Here is a 22719-nt window from a genome sequence, read left to right on the forward strand (position 1 = left end):
TTTCGGGCTAATTCTGATTGCACACCTTTACATATTTTTATGGGGGTTTTTTTGCAAATTTTTGAGAAATTCTTCGAATTCTTTGTGAATGTGGTGCAACTTCTAGTCCTTTAGCAATTTTAGCATTTTCAGAAAATCCCCTCAGCAATTACAGTAAATGTCTTCACCATCTTCAGCAAACAGCTTCAGCATATTCAGCAACTACATTCAGCAAAAATCAATCACACTAGCATTATTCTGGGTAATGCAAATTTTCAAGTTGGACAAGTTGCTCTCATAAAGTTTTAAAAAAGCTCAGAGCTTTTCAGCAGTTTTGTTGCATTCCCAAGCATTATAACTAACAAAATGTATAGGGAACAAATTTAACTGATATTTAACTTTAACTAATTTGCTTCAATCCAGTAAATGACTTCATTCACCATCTGCTGTAAATTACTTAAACATTTGTCGTTCAGAGACTCATGCAATTTTCAATTTTCTTTTACTTTTATTTCAAAATTAAAAACAAAAACTAATGACCTAAATGTATTCATTCAGCTTATATGTAGTAATGTTTTGTTTAAGACTTTAACAAAATTAGAGATTTTGAACTAACACAAAATGTCTGAGAACACTTCTACGTCAAATAGAAACGTTTACGAAGAAGATACATCCATAGCAGCCATTATTTTTTTTTCCACGTCTAGAACAGATAAATATGTGTACCAATTTTGAAGTTTTTATGACAAACTAAAATTCTTAGTTTTCCTTAGCAACCAATGTTTATATTTGCCTTTATTGTTAGTAAAATGACATCAAGAGATATACTGCACCATTTAGCTACAGACATAAAATACTTCTATTTGTGCAACTTTTAGATTATCTGATCAAACCATAAGGTGTTTTGGAGAAGAAGAACAATTTGTGTAATTTTTGACAACAAATGTTTCTGGATTAAGATAGAAAAAAAGAAATCATCAGGATGAGTTTGTAGAAACTGACAGCCTGGTTTAAAATCTTGCTACTGATGCATCCTTGGCCAAAGACCAAGGTCTGTTCAAGTAAATGTGATTTGTAAAAATACCATCACATGCTTTCAAGTCAGTTAAATAACATTTGAAAGCATTAAATTAGGTTGCTAAGGAAAATGTCATAATGCACTTTAACATAGATACATCAAAACTGGTGTACATATTCACTGACCCAAGATGTGAATAGGTTACATTTTGATATTAGAAAGCAAATTTTACAAAGATAAGCTCATAGCAACTATAAGATTTTTTTTACATCTGGAGCTGATAAATATGTTCACCAATTTTGGAGTTTCTATGACAAACTAAAATTTCAGGTTTTCCTTAGAAACCAATGTTGACACTTGGCTTCATAGTTAACAATGGGAAATTTAATGAGATACTATAACATTTAGCTCCAGACATGACATAATTCTAATTGTGCAACAGTTTTTCTTGTCTGATCAGACTATGAGGTGTCTTTGGGGAAAAAAATATATTTTTTAACTTTTAACAGCAAATGTCTGGATTAAGCTAACAAAATGAAAATCCTCAGGATGAGTTAGCAGACACTGAAAGATGGACTTATTTACAGCCTAATATAAAAACCAAGGTCTGTTCAAGAAGATGTGATGAAAAAAAATGGCATTTCATACTATCAAGTCAGTCAATTACACTTCGTAAGCATTGGCTTTGGTTGCTAAGGAAAATGTCAAAAAATACTTAGACACAGAGTCATCAAAATTGGTAAACATATTCATCGACCCAAGACGTATCAAAAAGATAATGGTTGCTATGGACCCATCACCTTTGTGGAGCTCCTAGGAATCAAAACATGAGTGTTGTGTGGAACCGAATGAAAAGGTCCACTTCTCTTTGTGAAAGTATCTTTAGGAATTCACCAAACATGCAGCCAGTTTATCCCCCAGAATGCAATGCTGTAGTTGTTATATGATTAAAGACATTTTCAAAGCTGATCTCTGTCAAGTCTGAATCCATCAGCTCTACATGTGAAGGAAACATGCAAAGACGGATTCCAGACCTGTTTGAACTCGTGCTTCCACAGGCGTGACTCTCCTTTGACTTTTCAACAAGGACATATGCTTAAAAGAGCATTTCCACTCAGAATGAAGGCCCGGTGGCGGAGCGGAGAGCACAGAGCAGGCTTTGTTTTTTTAGCCTCTGCATGCAGACTGTGTGAGGGGATTGTTTTGAAACCATGGAGAGGGATTTCCCTCCTCCACCCAGCTGCAGCCGCTGCCTTCTTTTCAAGATAGCAAAGAACTGGTTCCTCCACCCTGAACAGACGGGCGCACACTGACAAGCCCTCTGCCTCACATGTGCACGCTATAACAACACCCCGCCCGCTGCATTCTTGCGGCCTGCGCTGCGGAGGAGGACGAGGCCGGCCGGAGCCATGCAGCGGCAGCTGGAGCTGGCTGCCCTCGCTGTGGGCCTCGCCGGGTGGCTTTGCTCGGTTTTGACCCGCTGCCTGGCCCTGTGGAAGGTAAGCGGCACCGTGGACAACTCCACCGCCACCCTGCCTGCTTACTGGGACGGGGTGTGGCTGGAGTGGGATCACTGGGATTTGGCTCAGGACGGCAGCCTGCACTGCTCCTTCTACCAGTCTCTCATGTCCCTCTCTGGAAGCTTCCGGACGTGGAGAGCCCTCATCATGGCGGCTATCGGAGTGGGGGGCTTTGCAGCGGCGATAGGAGGAGCCGGGCTGATCTGGTTCCCAAAGCGAGCCCAGGTCAAAGTTTTCTCTGGTTCCCTGTTTGTGGTGTCAGGAATTCTGCTGCTGGTCCCCACGGCCTGGACGTGCCATCACACCAGCCAGCCGCTGGAGGGAGCCCTCCTGCTGAGGAGAGACTGGGGCCCGGCCCTGTACCTGGGGTGGATCTCGTTTGCTCTGATGCTGGCCGGCGGGGTGTTCCTCACCACCAGGTGCCCCGCCGCAAAGGGGCAGGCGGAGGAAACGGAAGGTGGCGGACCTCCAAACGTGGAGGCGGAGGCCCATCACCCCCTGAGCAGGATCAACAGGACTATGTTCACTCACAGTCAGTATGAGCGCAGATCCGAGCCCATCTGACCAACCCAGAGGAGTCCAGCAGCGAACTGGAAGCGGTGCAGTCACACACTGGTCTTAATTCAACTTTGACCTTTTAAATCCCCCGTATGTGGATGCTTTGCTTTGTGATTACACCCCCGAACGCAAGGTGGCAGGAGAGAGCCTTCTGGAGTTTCCTAACAAATAATGCTAATAGGTTCAGTTGTGATTATTTTAAAAAGTTTCTGCTCGAAATTCCAAATATTTCTGATGTAAATTAATTTCATTTCTTCTGTAAACAGGATTTTTCTTCCATTGTTTGTTGTATCAAACCAAATCAGTGGATAAAAAACAGGAAAAAAATCAAGAATGGATGAGAATTGTTCTTCTTTGAACAAAACTTTATTGACACTTGTAAGAAACAAAATGCGAAAAAATAAAGCTTGAATTTAGCACTTTAAAAATTACAACTTTAAGTACAAAAATAGAGAATAAAAGAGTAAATACCATGAAATAATTCAGATGTGAGACTTTTTACTATCTGTATATGTTAATTGTTTTGGCATTTTTATGTAAGGTTTTTATAAGTCATCTTTTTCTAGACCCCAGCAATTTTTTTAATCCTGACTTGATATCACCAAACATGATAAATGTTACAGTAAATTTCTTATTTGATTTTTATTTATTTATTTAGTTGTGTAACGCACATATCAACCTTTACCAAAAAGGATAATTCATGAAAAACATAGAAAACTCCAGTTAAAAGTGTATTTTTGAGTTTCTGGTTTGGGAAAAATTAAATAAAAAAAACTAAACTGTGTGGACAATTCAGCATAAATATAATTTTAAAACAGAATGGTTTTTTTTAATTTTTGTGGAAACGATGAGTTTGTCTTACAACCAACATGTCAAGTTTTGGTAAATATATCCATTGAAACTGAAAAACTTTGGAACAATCCGGATCATCAAGTTATTAAAGATGTGTGGGAGTAATCCAAAAACTAAATTATGAACTGCTCTGATGTTCTGGTTTTTATTTTTAAACTCTGGATTTTTGATTTGCCAGTAGAAGTTTAAGTTTTTAGAAATTTAATATTGGAACGATTTAGCAGCACATTGACAAAAGAACCCAAATGTATTTTTTGATTTCACTGTGAAGAGGGTCTAAGGATAAAAACACTTCTTCCTCATCGTCTGTTTAAGTCTAATGTTGTGATTATTGGATGTAAAAGTCCTGCTGCTGTGAAGCAGGAAAAACAAGAATGAAGAGTCAGAGACACGAGGAGGTCGTGGTTTTATTTACACTTTAGTCAACTTGAATCCAAAGGAGAAACCGGACAGAAAAACATTTCTTTGTTTCCTCAAACCTCCTTTATCTGTCCGAATGTTTCAATCTTTTATTTTGAAGGTGCGATTTGTCGTTTCTGTGGATATTTCATCAAACCAAACTTCTCTCTTTGAATCAGTTTGTCTTCTGGGAACAAAACTAGTTTATAATCTTTAATGTTTTTATCTGTGCAAAGCCGTGCATGTTGGTTACGTCCCTGTTTGAACGATAAGTGTTTGAGTTTGTTCAGTAGGAGAAGCTGCAAAAAGTTGGACGTAAAACGTGAATAAATAAAAGCTGGTTTTCAGGTTGAAGCAGAAACAGTCTCTTCCTGCAGGCGGAGGAGGAGCTACATCTTCTCCTCTCCCTCCTCCACGTCCTTCAGACTCAGCACCTCCAGAGAGCCTCTGCCTTTGGTCTCGCAGCGGATCAGCTCGTCGATCTCCCGGAAGCAGCCGGGATCCACCAGGCAGACCTGCAGGAGGCGAGGGGAGAGACGGGAGTAAGCCTGCGTCACGCTTTCCAGGAGGCGCCATTTTCAAACGCACCATCTCCAGCTCCTCGTCGAAGTCCTCGCTCTCCACCACCTGCAGGAGCGGCTTCAGCTTCTCCTTCAGACGCTTGGCCTCCTTGGCCGGCAGCACCAGCCGCAGCCTCATGTGGGCCCTCTGGATCTCCATGGTCTCCTTCAGCTGCCGGATCACCTCCAGAGCCTGAGGGGAGCGGACGCAGGAGTCACTTTTAAACAACCTTCAAATAAAGGAGCAGCTGAGCCTGAACAGCTGATGAGCTTCAGGACAGGAAATCAAACATAATTCATTAAACCTTCAGCTCATGACATTTTTTTAGGGTTTCTTAAACTAGATGAATTCCTTTAAATGAACATGAATTTACTGAAGCACTTTGTGGCATCGGTTGAAGCGCCTCAACCATCAGGAGTGTCCCAATAGTCTGGACACACCCACTTCTCATACGACGCTTACACAGACACACAAATAAATCGCTGGCATCTCACCCCGACGTGGTCAATTGTGTTGGAATCCCGGTGTCGACTCTAAATAGAAGCGTTCTCACTGTCAAGCTCCGCCCACCACAAACTTTCAAACCAACGATTGCTCCATCATAAATATTCACCCACAAGCAGGAAGTGACGTCATGTTCTGAGGTGTTTGTTTGTCAAAAGAAGACATTTGTTTGGGGAAATGTTTGTTTAACTGACCTGTGGGAGGGGCTAAGCGTTACATAAGGGGTAACTTTGTCCAGCATCATGGAGCTTTTTTTTTAAACATATTCTTGATAATCCTTTTATTTTTTAAATAATATTTTTTTATGTAGTTCAGGCTATTCAAACTGAGGAATCAAAGGCCTCAATGAAAGTAGGTGGAGCCTGCTGGCCTCCACGTCCCAGCGTTTAACAGATTTCATGTAGCCCGCTTTTAACTGGTAGGGGTGTGGCCCTCCAACAAGCTCACTCCTGGTTGGTGAGGGTGGTTGCCATAGAAACGCAGACTCACACCAACTTGGACCAATCAGTGTTTACTGACGATGTCTGGATCCAACATGGCGTCTATAATATATAAAAAAGTTGCCTGAATTGACTTGATTTGGTCAGAGCCGGAGGGAAATTGCTGCCTCTTGGTGATGCCACACTCACTTGGTCCAGTTCTCTAATACAGTCAATGATGCACGGAGAGAGTTTGGGGTTCAAAACCGCGTTCAGTCTTTGTGCTTCTACAGCCCTGTGACTCCAATCTTTGTCTGTTTGGGTGTTAAAATAACTTCAAGGAAAACAGTTTGTGTTTTCTGAGTACTCAGACGCAGCAAAGGATTATGGGTTGCTAGTTAAAATCAAGATAAAGCCACGTCACATTAAAATAAGCCTCTCAGAAACAAAAAAGTAAAACTAAATCTAAATGGGTTAATTTGTCAATTTGGTTGTTGAATGAACGCATTTATAAATACTCAAAAACTGGTTGTATCTTTTATGTTCCAAAAATGTCAATTTTATTACTTGTTTAAAAATGTTTTATGCCAAAAAAAAGAAAACAAATCTACTAAGAAACTCATCTTAAAGGTTTCAGTTCTATCTCAGATAACTATTTTATGAAGCTCTTGTGTCTGATATCGAGTCCAGGAGAATCGTTTTCAGTAAAGTTGATTTTGTAGCAGAGGAAGAACCTCTTGAAGGTTCTGTGGGCATCAGAACCAACCTGCTGCTTGGCGCTCTTGTTGGGTTTGACGGAGTAGTGGATGTCCTTCATGGCCCGTTCGATCATGCTGACCGGGTACGGCCTCTTGGTGTCCGGGTTCACACACTTGTCGGCCACGGTGGTGGCGATGTCCCTGAACATGGTCTCCAGCTGCGTCTGCCTCTCCTTGTCTGACACCTGGAGTTCTCCTTTGGCCAAGATCTGCCCAGAACCGAAGCAGAACCAGCAGGTTCAGCAGCAGCATCAGATATGAAGGACGCGGGTTTGGGTCAGTCCAGTACCTGTTTGCAGATTTCTGTCTGATCTTCTGTCCCAAAAGCTTTCACCAGGTCATCCTTCTTCGCCGTCTGACCTTTTGACACGTTCATGAAGACAGAGTGGGTCTGCAGAACCTCATCCAGGTCTTTCTCTCTGCAGGTAAACAACAATAAACAACCGAGTTCCTCACAAACAAACAAACAAACAAACAAACAAACAAACAAACAAACAAACAAACAAACACTCAACAGTAAATAAAAGTTTTAACAGCCCAAGAGTAAACAAAGGTTGAGCTAATGATGATTGTTTGCTAATGTTTGGGTTCTTACGCTCCGGTTCTCCAGCTCATAACTTTGTTTTTATAACAGGCGATTTCGAAGCGTTTGCCGCCTTTCTTCATCCGAACCACCGCCACGTTCGTCAACCGGATTTGGTTGGTTGGAGTAAATATGGACATTTTTGAAGATTTCCAGGACCAGATGCGCGTTTAAAATACAGCTGACAGAAAATACGATGTCAGTTTAGGCGCAGCCTGTCCTCTCGGTCCGTCACTAAAAACCGTCCCCCTGAAACCAAACTCAAACAAACGTTCCGCCTGGTTGGTTTTCGTTATTTTAACTATGTATTTAATATTGAAATCAGTTTAGCATGGTGTTCACTGGAGGAGTGCACACATAATTTCTAAAAAAAATACTTAATAACCTTTAAATAATAATTGATTTATATATTGATTTATATTAATAACAACACATTTATAGATAAATGTATTTATTTAATTCCAAATTTACTGATTTCATAACACATTTATTTAATTAAATATTTTTTGTTTCATTTATTTATTATTTATTTATTTATTTCAATCTGTCACCTAATAACAATCGGGGGAATCCAACTTTCGTCCGAACTGTATTTTGAGTTTTTGTAGTGTTCAATAGAGGGCAGCAAAGACTCGCCACATAAAAAATGGATTTCAAATTTCAAGCAAAAAAGGGCTGCATTTTTAAAATTTCCGTTCCAGAACGTATTTTTGTGCTAAATTTATCTATTTAAATGAATATTTCAAACCTCTTTTCTTCCTAAGAGTCCCTCTTCCCAATCTATTCTAAAACATGTTTAACAAATATAACTACATTTCCCAGCGTTCTTGTCGGCTAGTCAACATGGCTACGTCCACTCATTTAGTTTCTCGTGGTTGTTTGGTTTAATGTAGGCGAGTTATTTGAAGCCATGGCGAAATTTGCAATTGTTGTTTTGGCGTTTGCATGTTGTGCGTTTGCTCGGGATGTTAAAGGTAAGTTTATTTACGTCTTAAAGTGACCGGAAGTTGAATTTTAGGTTGTGTTTTGGCTAGCATTAGCCGCTAGCATGAGTTTTATGCTCTTTAAATCGAGTTTGATTAATGTTTTTACGTCATTTATTTAAAATGAAGGTGAGTTTAAATGAATGTATATAGATTTGAGGTGTCCTTCCCGGTCTTGCAGCCTCACAGACCGGGTCCAGCCTCGCTGAGAACTACCTGACGCTGCTGTGGCACCACCGGCTGTACCTGTACGCGGCTGCCGCGCTCGCCGTCGGCCTCTGGTTCTCCCTGAAGGTGGCTCTCAGCAGGGTGAGGGGATTCTGCACAAGTCATTGTTGATTTATTTTTTGATTTTTCTCTGAATTTTCTCATGTTCAGATTTTGGTTGTTCTGATCCTCAGGATGCTTGTAACTTTTCTGAACTTTTATGTTTTCAGAAAAGTTGTGGAAAAGATGCTGTTTCTGGAGCCAGAGAAGCTGGAAAGCAGGAGGAGCCTCAGGTTTATGTGTCAGGAGTTAAAATCTTTTATGGTTCTCAAACGGGAACTGCAAAGGTAAATATGGGTTAGTAAACTATTTAACATCCTTTTAACGGATGAAAAGTTACAGTAAATCAAAGAACATAAACACTGCAGCTCCGGTGTTAAGGGGTTAAAAATAAGACAACTCCTCATCTTATTCTCTCTTAATCTGTGAATTTTTCAACACTGATCAGCATCACTTGTGTCCAGGGTTTTGCCAACGTCCTGTCCGAGGAGGTGAAGACTTTGGGGTTTCCTGCTGAGGTGATAGACATGAAAGACTACGACCCAGACGATCGACTTGCTGATGAGGTGAGATAAAGTCAAAACAAACTGGTATTTAAGTGAGAAAAGAAAACGGTTGGGTTACTTAAGAGTAAAAAGGGATTCTTCTGTTTTTTCTCAGTACTTTTCTCCTTTTTATACACTGCTAATAATTGTGTAAATGCTTTATAGCATAAAGGCACATAAAAACGCAGTCACTGCTTCAGCAATATCAGAAATCTTGGTATCAAAACATTCAGCTTGTTCAGAACATTGCTGCTTGTACTTTTGTTATTTATAAACGTTATAGTTTTTGAATTATTGAGCAACATATGCCTCATAGGAAATGAACGAACAATTGGTCAAATCATTCAATCACTTTGTTCAAATTGAAACTTGTGAAATTCTGCATACTTTCAGCTACAGACATCGTTCAAAATTATTATAAAAATATAAAATATTTACTGGTTTTTAAGGTAATTTGGAGTTTAGCTTTGTTGTAGCAACATGCTAGCAGATTTTAGCTAATTTAGACCTCCCAGTTTTTAGGTCTATTTGGAGTTTAGCTAATATTTTAACATTATGTTAGCTGTTTTGGCAAAATAAGAAACTTTTTCTATGTTTTTTAGGATAATTTAGAGTTTAGCTAATATTACAGCAGAAAGCTAGCTGTTTTGGCAAATTAGACATTTGTTCTAGTGTTTTTTATAGGATAATTTGGAGTTTAGCTAATATTTTAGTATTTTGCTAGCAGTTGTGGCAAAATTAGATTTTATTTCAAACATTTTTAAGGATAATTTAGAATTTAGTTAACATTTTAGCATTATGCTAGCTGTTTTAGCTAATTTAGACCTCCCAGTTTTTAGGTTAATTTTGAGTTTAGCGAATATTTTTGCATTATGCTAGCTGTTTTGTAAAATTAGAAACTTTTTAAAATTTTTTAGGATAATTTGTAGTTTAGCTAATACGTTAGCATCATGCTAGCAGTTTTGGCAAAATTCGATTTTTTTTAAATATTTTTTTTTGCATATTTTTGAGTTTAGCTCATATTTTAGCATTATGCTAGCCGCTTTGGCAAAATTAGACATTTTTTCTTTTTGGTTAGGATAATTTGGAATTTAGCAAATATGTTAGCATAATGATAGCTGTTCTGGCAAAATTAGACAGTTTTTCTATTGTTTTTAACCAATATTTTAGCATTAGAATAGCTGTTTTTGTTGATTTAGACATTTTTCCAGTTTTTAGGCGAATTTGGAGTTTAGCTCATATTTTGACAATATCTTACTTGTTTTGGCAAAATTAGACATTTTTCCAGCTTTTTAGGATAATTTGGCATTTAGCTAATATTTCAGCAGGCTTTCAGCTGCAGTATTTTCCACTTTCAGCTTTAGCATATTCAGCTAGCTATCATCACTAGCGTCTTCAGGAGCCGCACACCAACATTATTGCTGGTAATACCATATATCTAGTCAGTTTTTCAAATTTTCTCCTCATATATTCAATGAGAAATATCCCTGCATTCAAAACCAAACATTTAGGCTTTTACATGATTTCAGTAAAGACCCACACTGATGTACATGGTGTTCTAAACTTGTAGAAGACAGAACAAAGTTCGACTCCTCCTCCTGTGTGTTCAGTGTGTGAGTAGGTCGGTGTGTGTGTTCCTGGTGGCCACGTACACCGATGGGCGGCCCACGGAGAGCGCAGAATGGTTCTGCAAGTGGCTGGAAGAAGCCTCCACGGACTTCAGATACGGGAAAACTTACCTCAAAGGTCTCCGATATGCAGTGTTTGGTTTGGGAAACTCTGTCTATGTGGGCCACTATAACACGGTAAGAACAAGTCGATGCTTCAGTGTCCAACTTTATTAGTGTTGAACCAAACCCATCCTCGTCTCCCTCTGCAGGTGTGTAAGAATGTGGACAAATGGCTGTGGATGCTGAGTGCAAAGCGACTGATGACCAGAGGCGAGGGCGACTGCAACGTGGTGAAGAGTCGCCACGGCAGCATTCAGGCAGACTTTCAGGCTTGGAAAGGGAAGTTCTTGAGTCGTCTGCAGGCTCTGGCAAAGGGTGAGAAGAAAGTCTGTGGTGGAAACTGTAAGACAGGAAGTTCCTGCAAGAGCAAGACGGACAGAAAGGAGGAAGAGGAGGAGACGTCAAAGGAGATCGGCTCTGAGGTAAGGAGAGAAAATAAACTCTCTGACACTGAGCTGAAGACAAACGGCCAACAATTCTAGTTTAAAATTTAATGGTAAAACATGTTGAATGATGTAGAAAATGTTATAAATGTAACACGAAAAGTAAACACTCACAAAGTTAACGACACATGCTAACATAGTAAAATAATTAAATAAAACAACAACTAACATAGTAAAATAATTCTTGGGATAGCTGAAAAGAAATATATAGGGACATTTTTCAAGCAAAATGTTTTTTTCCTAAATTACGACTTAAAATTCGTAAATTTACAAAATAATAGGTCTTAACTTTTTGAAATTACGAGATAAAATTAAAATATTTATGACTTTAACAGTCTTAAATTTATGGGAAAAGTCACGAATTTACAATAAAAAATATCGTAACTGTTAAATTATGAGAATAAAGTTGTAATATAATATATGACTAAAGTTACAGGCTAAGTTTCTGACATTTTTTCTCATAAATTTGTGCTTTTTAAATTAATAAATTTAGGGGAAAAAAGTCATACATTTTTGAGAAAAAAACACAAACGTTATGTGTAAATCAGAGGTAGAGCGTTTTCTGAAGCTTCATTTCCACATCAAAAACAAAGAAATTTGGAACTTTTTAGCAACTCAAAGTCGATAAAAGGTTCAATAAATCTTTATTCAAGAGAATATGGCTACAGAGAAATATAACCAGAAGTCCCTCCCCCTGCTGGAGCAGCAACAAAAATATATTTTTAAGCTTTTGACCTTTTTCCCTTTTTTCTCTCGTTTATCAACTTTTTTTGCATTTTTTTTTCTGTGACAGTTTCACAGCTCCGATCAGCTGATTCATGGAGAAATAAAAACATTTACTGTTTATTCACATTTAAAGGGGTAAAAAAAGCTGATTGTTCTGAAAAGCATTTAAAATCTAATTTCGAAAGGGTTTCCTAAAGTTTAGGAAATTTCCGCCTCTGTCTAAAGATTGATTCTGATGCCGTCTTGCATGTGACCAGAGGCCCTTCTCTTTATTAGTTGTCTTTTGTCGAGGAAAAAATGATTAGAAGTGGAAGCTGCAAGGAAATCGATTACATCATCAACGGGAACTGCAGAGATCCTGCAAGAATACATAAAACATGAAGGAAATACAAATTAAACAAATGAGCTTCCAAACATTTGTAACATTATCAATAAACATTCAGATTATCTGTTCAAATCCAAGACAGTTTGACCAGATTGAGTTTAGTTGGTCTGCTGCTGCAGATAAGATAAGATAAGATCAGATAAGATAAGATAATATAGTCATTTATTCCAGTATTACAGCAGCATTACAGATAGAAATAGAGAGGGGTGGTTTGTACAAAGGTCAGGAAAAAAATTAGAAAAATTGACAATTCACATATTTACAAAAAAGTCAAAGTTATAGTTCGGTAAAGAAAAAAAGAAAAAAGAAAAAGGAAGAAATTGCACCGTGGTTATAGGTAATGCAACAGAAATCGGCCAACGTATTTTAAAGTGACATATATCCACATAAATAACTTACCTTGATGGACCGTAGGCTCACTTCCACCTTAATCTCGTAAATTTATTACTTTATATCTCGTAATATTACTCATTTTTTGGTGGCCCTAATACTCCAACATAGAAATGAAATAATGCTGAACAAAACAAAAGTTATTCTCTTTATTATGCTTCAGAGGAGGCTGCTAGAAATGTACTGTTTTTAAAAGAATGTGTTAATATTGGGGAAAATGTAGTTTGGACTTAGCAGGTGTACATCAGGGGAGTTTGTGATCAATGGATTCTCAACTGTCACCAATAAGTGAAAACATAACATCAGTTGAGATGAATTTAATCCATCTCTCTGGTAAAATCCAGTCTAAAGTGCAGGTTTCTCCATTTCACATTTACATGTTCACACGCGCCGTCTGGTCGGCGCATCGCACAGATGATGTGTTGTCATGGAAGAGTGGAGCCAGCTTCCTCCCCTCTGAAGGTGACAAATTCTGAACCACAGGAGCTGAGAGCTGCAGCGGGGAGGCCTTCATCTCCTCTGTGTTGTTCTGTAGCTTCATGGGATGAAAAACCACAAACCAAAGAAAACTTCTGTTTTAGGTGGAACTGATGGAATCCAGCAGCGACGATGAAGAGTCTGACCTCAACAGTGAGAAGAAGTCCGTGGTCGACCTGGAGGATTTGGGCAACTTGATGAACAACGCCAGGAAAGCGAAGGTCTGTTTCCAGCAGCTCCATTAGTATTCAGGTTTTCCTGCTAAGAGAGAAACTGTTGCTGTCAAAGGGAAAAAGGCAGATGGTTTGATAGACAGCAGACCCCGGCAGACGACAAGCACAGACTTGCGTAATCAGGAGGACGCCCACTGCACACGTTTGTGAGGGATGGGTGACTCAAAAAAGCTGAATCAAAGAAGGACGAGAATTCATCAGAACGTCTGTCTGCTCAACCCAAACCCAGAACGGAGCACGAAGAGTCTTTCTGCACATTTGAACACTCTTGGAATCTAAAAAAACAACCTTCTGGTTGAAGTAAGTGTTTGGAAAAAGCAGAAGAATCCTTTCTGATGACAACATTTGAGGAAACAGTTGAGGATAAATGAAGATAACAATAAACAGATCGAACTATAATTTAATTACATTTAAATTTAAATGTAAATGTTTTAACTCTGAACAAAAAAACTGTATCACAGCTGCAGCGACAACGTACTTGACGAGTGTCTCTCTGGTTATGTCCGAATTCCTTCCCTACATGTTCGCCATCTTGCTGTGCTAGAATCTACAATTCCAAAATCCAGTGAGCTAGAAATCTCCCAGAAGTCTTTGCAAAAAGCTTGCACGCATTGATGCACACTACATTAGCGAATATAGACCATGATGCATTGTGGTCAATAAATTTAATTAAAATTTTAAGTAAACCATCCACAGTGGAGTCATAAATAAAAGTCATGAAATGTTTTTATTTATTTGATTTTCACTTCAGGAAATCGATGATGTCATATCCGGTGTTTAGAAAAACAAAGAAACGTAGTGAGCAACGTGTCCGAATTGTTTTTGAGTCCAAGTCATTATATAGTTTTTTTAATAGTCGGGGATTAGGGTGGGACTTCGGAAATGTGTCTTAACCTTAAAACACTTTCACTATGACAAGTAATTTTGATCTGATATAATGCAGCCGACAAAAAGTATTCGTCATAAAAAAAGTTGATTCAAAATATGAAGACGAGTGATACATTGGAGACGATTTCTTTTATTTTCAACTGTGGTTTATGTAACAAAACGGACAATAAAATCATAGAAAGAGCTTAAAAACATGTTTAAAAACTTTTACATTTCGAGAAGAAAAAATCCCTAAAAAATAAATAAAAATACTGATGTTGGAGAATCGTTCTTTGGTCCACCCATTCCTGGGACATGTGAGATTCACTCAGGGACCATGACAGTCAGAAAAACGCAATACATGGAAAATCATACAGTTTTCTGACGCTTTTTCGCATTTCCCGCATTTGCAGATTTTTTTCAGTTGTGTGATTCTTTCAGTTTGTGACACAAAAACTCCAACAACTCCAGACACTTGTATGACATTTTTGTGTCAGAAGGAGTTGCTGCACTGCTAAAGTGTATCTCCACACAGCAGAGCCCTCTCTGCGGATATGTGAAACCGCGAATAAAAAGACGCAAATATGCGAGGGATAGCTGTACATGTATGTCTTTTCCTTGATGTATAATATAATATAATATAATATAATATAATATAATATAACATAACATAATATATTATAGTGCTGCAACAAACAATTATTTTAGTAGTCGACCAATCACTGATTATTTTGCACAAAGTGGATGTAAAACACACGTCATTCACTTTTAACGAACTAAAAACTATATATATAGCATTACATGCAATAATGTTAGTGTGAATGTTGTAAACTGAATTGAGCCGCTGAACATGCTACTTACAATAGCTGAAAATGCTGAAATTGATAGCTAAAAACGCTGAAGTAGATAGCTGAAATTGCTAAAGCTGATAGCCAGCTAAAATATTAGTTAAATGCCAAGTTAGTCTAAAAAGCCTAAACTAGCCAAAATAGCTAGCATGCAGCTGAAATATTAGCTAATCTCAAAATATCCTAAGAAACCTTAATAAATGCCAACATAGTCTAAAAAGTTAGCAGAATGCCATTATAACTTTCAACTTTACTACCCTCTGACTCCATGTAATATATATGTAACGAGTAATCGACTATTAAATTAGTCGACCATTTTATTAGTTGATTTGTTGTTGAATATTCGACTAATCGTGGCAGCCCTAATATAATATATTATAAAATAATGTATTTAATCACCTTAATTTATACCTTTGTTTAGAATAGGCGATCAGAATAAAAAATGGCAAATAAAAATATTTAGAATGAAAAAAATTATGTTTTCACCTTAAACAATTGTCATAATCAAAGGTTTTTCTGTCAACTTCCTGGTTGACTTGTTTCAGCAGGAAACAAAACATCACCGCTGCGTTTACGAGGGTAACTGGAATAAATACGTGATCATACTAAAAATGCTTCACGTAAACATTCAATCGGAATTCTCTGTGTTTTAGTCTTTTAGTATTTTCTCCAATTAAACATGCCGTGGAGGATAATAATTGCACCATTGTGCCTCTAATAGCAGTTTATGGATTATCATTTTTGTTGGTGAGCGTTCGGATCATTACTGCTCTGCTTTCTGTGCCGCTCTGTCTGGGTCTGCAGAGTTCAGCAGAGGGCATGCTGGGAACATAATGCGTTTGGATTGACCAGAGCGCTCGGCCTGCTACTGTAAGTGCAGAGCCAACAAGTGTTGATAAGTGATGCAGTCGGACAGATGTCCATAAGTGGAGGCAAGCACAGGGTCTGTGCTGTCAGGACAGCAAAGTTCTGGTCCGTTAAGCCCGTCAGCGCTGACATCGGTGTTCTGGGGATGAAGTTCTCTCACTTTCAGACCATTTTTATCCCATTTTAAAAATCAATTGGATAAAAAAAAATTGAATAAAAATAAATTATCACTATAAATTTGTAAATTTACGAGAAAAAAGTCGTAACTGTTAAATTGCGAGATTAAAGTAATAGATTTACAACATTAAAATGAATACATTTATTACTATACATCATTTAAAATAAGTTTTGCTGTAGAACCCAAAGGTTGTTGAGTCTCCAGACAGGTATAACCCTTCAGAGGCTGGAGAAAAATAAAATGATGGGAGTAAATCTCCTGCAGGAGCTTTCACAGCTTCATAACGTCACTATAGGACTTTATTTCAGTCAGAGAGCTGCGTTTCCTCAGCAGTAACCACCTCCAGGTTGATCTAAATCAGGTGATCATTCTGACTGTGCTGTAATGTCAGGGCGTGGCAGACAGGAGGCGCTCCCGCTGCTCCATGGCGGGTTCTGCTGTTCAGTCAGAGCAGATCCTCGGTCAGTTCTTATTATTCCTGCTGGATGACGGAGCCACAAACTGTTTGAACACAGAGGCACCTGAAAAGTCATTTCTGGGAAAATAATCAAAGTTTGATCTTAAATTTCCATTTAGTGGAACACCTGTAAGGTTTAACATGCAGTCCAGATCAGCAGAGAAATTGAACATTCTGGACTTGATACTTTTTCTTGTTTACATTCACATTTATGTTGTTACTGATGAAGCTAGATCACATTAATTCATTTCATCACTTTAGTTTTTGTTCCAAGTGTGAAATTATAGAATATTTCCCCTCTGAAAAACCATAACCTGGACAAAAAAGATTTAAAAAACTTTAAATTACACAGAAAGGAAGTATAGTAGCCATAGTAGACTTTAGCTATGGACACAGCGGTTATAAGACACACATTCTACAGCCTGTTTCTAACCCATCATGTTCACACTGGTCTAGCAGGGAGGGGCTTCCTCTGTTTTGTTCCCTATTGTTTACTGGTGCATGTCTGCCACCTACAGTTGGAAGATGTAAATGTTAAATGTCAAACTGTGTTTTTACACAGCTCGATTCCGATATATGGAAAAACTTGGTGTCATAGAATTCCAGAAGGACACAACCCGGAATTATTAAATTCTTATCCATGATCAATTTCTAGCTATCCTGTGTTTAACATGTCTTTATGGATGTAACTTCTGATGATTGATAATTATTTATTTTCTTGATTGCTTGAAATAAAACATTTCTAATCTAATCTAATCTAATCTAATCTAATCTAATCTAATCTAATCTAATCTAATCTAATCTGCAAACAATTGGTACTTCAGTGAATTCAAAGTTACCGCCACCCAAACGCCCCTGGCAGATCCGAAACCTTGACGTGTCAAAGTTTAACCTGGTTTATCTTTAAACATGCGTTCAATGGCTGCACATGTTGTACTTGGAGCCCTAAAATGGTTGTAGATGCTTTCATATTAGAATTAGATTAGAACTGTTGACACAGAGCAACCGGCCCCTCCCTGTTGCTGAGAGCTTCTGGTTTTTGAAGAAATACTTAGAAACTCTGTTTTAATTGTAAATTCTTATGTAGATCCTTTACAACGATGAAACATGCTACAAGAACATGTTAAAAACAATGGAAAGACTTTTAACTGTTTCAGTTAGTTAAAGTATGTTTTTAGTTACGTCTCATCTGTTCCTCTTTCATGTGAGGTTCCACAGGGCTCAGTTCTAGACCCCTTTTCTTTTTCCCTTGTATTTTTTTTCCTCTGCAGTCTATTCTAAGGATGTTTGGAGTTTTTCTCCACCACTATGCTGATGATACCTTAATGCACAAGTCTTGAACATTCAAAGACGTTCATTTAGTCTTCACTTTAGTGTCTTTATAAACACCACATTAAGTTTCACTGAGAAAAACACAGAAATTAAGATTTTTTTGACAGCTTTTTGTTTTACTTCCAGTGTAGATCTGATTTTCTATCTTCATTTTTCCTCATAGTAAAGGTCACATAGCATTTTCTGCATACACTTTTCTCTATCAGGTGCAGAGGAAGGTTAAAGATATTTAGCATGTACATGGAAATACATTTTTTGAGCTTTATAAATGAGATAAATCGCTCCTGGGCATTAACAAGAAAAAACTGTTAGTCTCAGTAAACACATCCAGAGGTTTGGTTGATGCTAGAACGGCAGTTTGTGAAAAACTTCCTGAACACGTTCCTGTTGGATTGTAGCTTAATTAACCGTCTGACTCTAAAAGCCAAACATCTGACACAGAGAACTAGAAAACGGTTAATGTTTTGGACTCTTCAATGAAGAGTGTCGGTGAGTTCTCACTTCCCCGCCGAGCATTTGCTTCCATTTCCTTCCGGGTTCGGAGCCCTGAAGCAAACTGAACAGTAATAAGTGAACTGTCCCGGCTCATCACATTTATCCGCCAACAAAACCCGAATCTCCATGTAAATTTGCTGACAGTCGGCTCCTCTGGAGCTCGTCTGGGCTGACAAAGGTGACACACGGATCCCTGCGGAAAAGCCCAGCCAGCACTTCAGTAATTGGGAGCAGCTGTCATTTAATACGAAAAAAAAAAACCAACAATCTGGCTGTCAAAGCCATCCAAAAAAGTCAAACCTGCTCCTGCAGCTCCGTTTTCAGGATTTCATCTATTTTTGGTTTGTGTGCAGAGCAGGTCGGACTTATTTAGATTCCTATTTGACTTACAGTAATCTGGTTCTGTTAATCCGTCAAACCAACAGGAGTCAGCAGCTTGAACAATAAAGGAGACGGCTCGCACACTTCATCAGTCTGCCCAACATTTATTAGAATAAATGTGGACCAAAAACACCAGCTTTTGATTTTCACAGCCTCTAAGATGAGAAACGCTCAGATCTACTGAGAAATATGTGAACTTTTTACTCTAACTCTGCAGCAGAAGTGAACGTAAGAACAAAGATGTTAGAAAAGCCCAAATAAAACCAGTTTTGTGCTTCACTTTGGATTTTTCCTCAGGGAATAAAAGACGATCAAACGCTTTATTGGAGAAGTTAAAGTATTTTTAGGAATCTTTTTTCTTTTTTTGTTCCTCCTCAGGGTAAAATCGGGTCTCAGCGAGGCGGCGAGGTGGTGAAGGTTTCCAAACTGAACGGGGTGAAGAAGATTGATGATGATGGAGAGAGACGAGAGATGATCACGGCGGCTCTGAGAGAAGCTCTGACGAAACAAGGTAACGAAGAAACAGGATTTACCAGCAGATTTACATCCTGATTTCATTATGAACTCGTTCCTTTAGAGGAGTTTCATTCTGTCTGATCCATGTTTAGCTACAGAGAAAAGAATCATTTATAACTTTTTAAAATACTTAACAACTGTTTTCAGCCAGTAGATATAAATGGGCTTTGAGCTATTTCTTTTTTTTTATATAAAACCAGCAAAAATGTTTTAAAATTTGATATTAAGTGTTCACTAAAGAAAACCTGCTTAATTTTTTTTAGTTATTTAAAAAAAATAGGGATCAAATTTTAGGTTTCATTCAACCTTTAAAGAAGTACAGATGGAATGATAATAATTTTACTTTACAAATGCATTTTTTAGCTTTATTATTTACTTTTATCCTATGAGATTTATCTATTTAGGCACTTGTAACATTTCATGTTTTTTTTAATTTTATTTTTTTTTTACATTTTTACATTCAGTTTTGCTTGATTTATTTTCCCAACCTTGTAGGTGAGTTCTAAAGTTAATAGCTAAATACAAATTCTATTTAATTGTACTTTTTTCTACATTTCTTTTTACTTATCTTGGCCTATTATAGCGTTTTTATTTTATATATTTTTGTAAGGGGCATGTACATTTGATATGTATGATTTGATTTAACCTTTTTATAAAAAAGTGGGTTTAGGTTTTTTTTTTTATCTTAAGCTTCTTAGCAGAAAATTATCTTTTTCAACTAAATTTTTTCCAACATTAAATCATTTTTTTTGCTTACGAATGAATGAGTGAATTAAATGGTTTGTTTCAAGCAATCATGTCATAATACATGAAATAACATCACATAATAAATCACAAGTAGATCACTTGAAAGAGACTGGAAGGAAGCGAACTTATATAATCCCACCCTGACTCGACCAAAAATCTGTTGAAATAAAGTTAACAAATCAGTAATCAGTAAACGGGCGGCCGTGGTGCAGTGGTAGGGCGGTCGACTCCTGATCAGAAGTGAGCGGGTTCGACTCCGCCTTGCCCGCCCATGTGTCGAAGTGTCCTTGGGCAAGACACTGAACCCCGTATTGCCTCTGGTGGGAGGTTGGGGCCAGTGTTCGGCAGCGGAGCCACCACCAGTGTGTGAATGTGTGTGTGAATGGGTGAATGGGTCTGTGACTGTGAAGCGCTTTGGGCCCTTGAAGGAGGGTAGAAAGCGCTATACAAGTATACGCCATTTACCATTTACCATTCAAATATTTTTTTTATTCACATACTCAAAATGCTGTTCATGAATATTTAAGTTTTATGGTTTACTTTAACTCAGACTTGCATCTAGTTCTGTCTCCTAAACTTGAGCCCGTTTTGGTTCATCTTCCAGATTCTGGTCCAAAGCAGGTTTTTAAAGGTTCTCCAGGTTGATGGTTTGAAAACCAGAAAATAGATGAAATTCTGAATGAAGAGCAGCTTCAGTCAGCTGTAGGACTTTAGGATTTATGCGTTTGTCTCTCTAAAGTAGCATCTGCTGGGTGTGTGGTGACGGTGGACAATATATTCACATCATCTGACGGCATTACTTTGCAATAAAAGAAGCGCATTAGAGATGCAGAACACCAGCTGCTTTCCAGCATCTGCTGAACCTCAATCTGCACACAAGGTCAGCGAGGACCCAAACATGAATCATTTTCTTTAACTCGGCAGTAAACCAGACACACGTGAGGCAGGAAACAGTTTGTTTTTATTTATAAATATGAAGAGACTAAATTATTTCTTTACTAGTAAGAATTAAAAAACCAGAAGGAAAAATCCTCCAAAGACGATCCTGAAGGGATTTTCTCAATCTTCTTCCAGTCAACCCTCTTTTGTGATCGACTCTAAACATTTCATCTTCTTCAATCTTCACCTGAGCAAACAAATAAAAACATCTATTTACCTTAGGATGTCAGTCTGCCTTAAAAGTTACTTCCTAAACTCACACAGAGTCAACGCAGTCCGCTAACGTTTAGTGGTTCTTAGAGATTCTGGTGTTGGTTCTGTACGATATGAAGACACTTTACTGATGTTTGGTTGAAACTATTGAATAGGCTGAGTCAAATTTAAATGTAGAAAGAAAACAGATATTTTTCAAGATTATGTCTGCTCAAGCTGTTTAAAGCTACAGAAGTTCCATAGAAAGAAAAGGCAACATCAAATCTGGAAAAAATAAATAAATTAACCTATTTTTAAGCAGTTTCTTGTAATAATTTCATTCTTTTCATTACACGTTAACTTTATTATGAATGACTAGTTATGTGAAAATAGTTCTATTTTTTCCATCCCCTAAAAATGAAGATAAAATCAAAACAAGCCTGACTAATTACGGTAGATGTTTTCTACATAAATCATCACTAGTCAGTTGTTTCTAGCAGATAAAGTTGGATGTCATCAGCGTAAAGTCGGACTTTAACCAAATTATTTGTTGTTCATAAATGTATTAGATTTCTTTCCTGATTACTCCAGATTATTTTTCCATCATTTATTGCTTCTTCATTTTTTTAAACACTAAAAATGTTTTTGTGTTTATCTGTTGAGTTTCTGGCTGCAGTAGAAAAAAAGTCTTTGTTCTAAAAGTTTTATTGAAAGTTTATAACTGATTCTGACCTTTTTTTATTGTTTATTTTGGCTTTCTTGTGTCTTTCCTGGAGTCAACAGCTGCACATTTGATGAGTTAATAGTTTATTATGGCCTCGAGGTCCCAATGACGAGACCATAAAAACCAACATTAACACTAGAATTCCTGAGCCTGCGCAAATTTCCGCAGGGAAGAGTTCCCCCCCTCTAGTCCGAGAGCCCATTGTTGTGTCATGGTGGGTCACTGATGAGCCATTAACTTGCCCATGTATATGTTAATGCAGCATGTAGTACCTAATGTGTATTTAAAAAAACAGGTTGTGTGGGGGTTGGAGTTACCTGAAGCATGTGGACAAGTATTGGCTTTCCTGCTTTTACTCACATTTGAACTAAAGTTCCATCTCATTCCTAACCCAGAGTTCAATATGATGTTGCTCCACCTTTTGCTGCTATTGCAGCTTCAACTCTTCTGGGAAGGCTGTCCACAAGGTTGAGGAGAGTATTTATAAGAACTCTGGATCATTCTTCCAGAAGCTCATTGGTCAGGTCACACTGATGTTGGTGGAGAAGGTCTGACTCTCAGTCTCTGCTCTAATTCATCTCAAAGGTGTTCTATGGCGTTCAGTTCAGGACTCTGTCCTCCATGTCTTTATGGACCTGGGTTTGTGCTCTGGTGCACAAAAATGTTGGAAGATGAAGGGCCCGCTCCAAACTGTTCCCACTAAGGTTGGGAGCATTGTCCAAAATGTATTAGCCTCCTGAAGCATTGGAGGTTCCTTTTACTGGAACTAAGGGGTCTGAAAAACAAGCCCACACCATCATTCCTCCTCCACCAATGCAGTCTGAAACGTCCCGTTCTCCTGCAACC

The 22719-nt window shown here is 38.1% G+C and overlaps 3 protein-coding genes across 3 annotated transcripts in view; 2 read left to right on the forward strand and 1 right to left on the reverse strand.

Annotated features, from left to right (window-relative positions):
* The first annotated feature begins 1957 nt into the window (after positions 1–1957).
* LOC112149776 (claudin-9) lies at positions 1958–3548 on the forward strand. The gene has a single exon (XM_024277712.2). The coding sequence runs from the start codon at positions 2407–2409 to the stop codon at positions 3079–3081; it is 675 nt and encodes a 224-aa protein (XP_024133480.1). The 5' UTR covers positions 1958–2406; the 3' UTR covers positions 3082–3548.
* Positions 3549–4316: 768 nt separating this feature from the next.
* sbds (SBDS ribosome maturation factor) lies at positions 4317–7416 on the reverse strand. Its single transcript, XM_024277700.2, has 5 exons — positions 7164–7416; positions 6858–6987; positions 6577–6777; positions 4915–5079; positions 4317–4841 (listed from the first exon to the last, which is right to left on the reverse strand). The coding sequence occupies exons 1-5, from the start codon at positions 7289–7291 to the stop codon at positions 4716–4718; spliced, it is 750 nt and encodes a 249-aa protein (XP_024133468.1). The 5' UTR covers positions 7292–7416; the 3' UTR covers positions 4317–4715.
* Positions 7417–7922: 506 nt separating this feature from the next.
* The window catches only part of tyw1 (tRNA-yW synthesizing protein 1 homolog (S. cerevisiae)), a gene marked incomplete in the record, with an annotated part of 52629 nt that continues 37832 nt past the window's right edge, over positions 7923–22719 (forward strand). Inside the window, 9 exon segments of the mRNA XM_024277627.2 lie at positions 7923–8125; positions 8316–8443; positions 8572–8688; positions 8866–8967; positions 10557–10751; positions 10826–11098; positions 13035–13082; positions 13202–13318; positions 19134–19266. Of these exon segments, the coding sequence (XP_024133395.1) occupies positions 8062–8125; positions 8316–8443; positions 8572–8688; positions 8866–8967; positions 10557–10751; positions 10826–11098; positions 13035–13082; positions 13202–13318; positions 19134–19266 (1177 nt within the window).

Source organism: Oryzias melastigma, linkage group LG13 (genome assembly GCF_002922805.2).
Source record: "Oryzias melastigma strain HK-1 linkage group LG13, ASM292280v2, whole genome shotgun sequence".
NCBI classification, from domain to species: Eukaryota; Metazoa; Chordata; class Actinopteri; order Beloniformes; family Adrianichthyidae; genus Oryzias; species Oryzias melastigma.

Excerpts from the sequence above, each read along its gene's own strand:
- LOC112149776 (XM_024277712.2), top strand. The coding sequence starts at position 2,407 with ATGCAGCGGCAGCTGGAGCTGGCTGCCCTCGCTGTGGGCCTCGCCGGG.
- sbds (XM_024277700.2), bottom strand. The coding sequence starts at position 7,291 with ATGTCCATATTTACTCCAACCAACCAAATCCGGTTGACGAACGTGGCG. Across the intron at positions 6,988-7,163 it reads ATGAGCTGGAGAACCGGAGC|AGAGAAAGACCTGGATGAGG; the intron begins GTAAGAACCCAA and ends GTTTACCTGCAG. Across the intron at positions 6,778-6,857 it reads AGACAGAAATCTGCAAACAG|ATCTTGGCCAAAGGAGAACT; the intron begins GTACTGGACTGA and ends GGTTCTGGGCAG.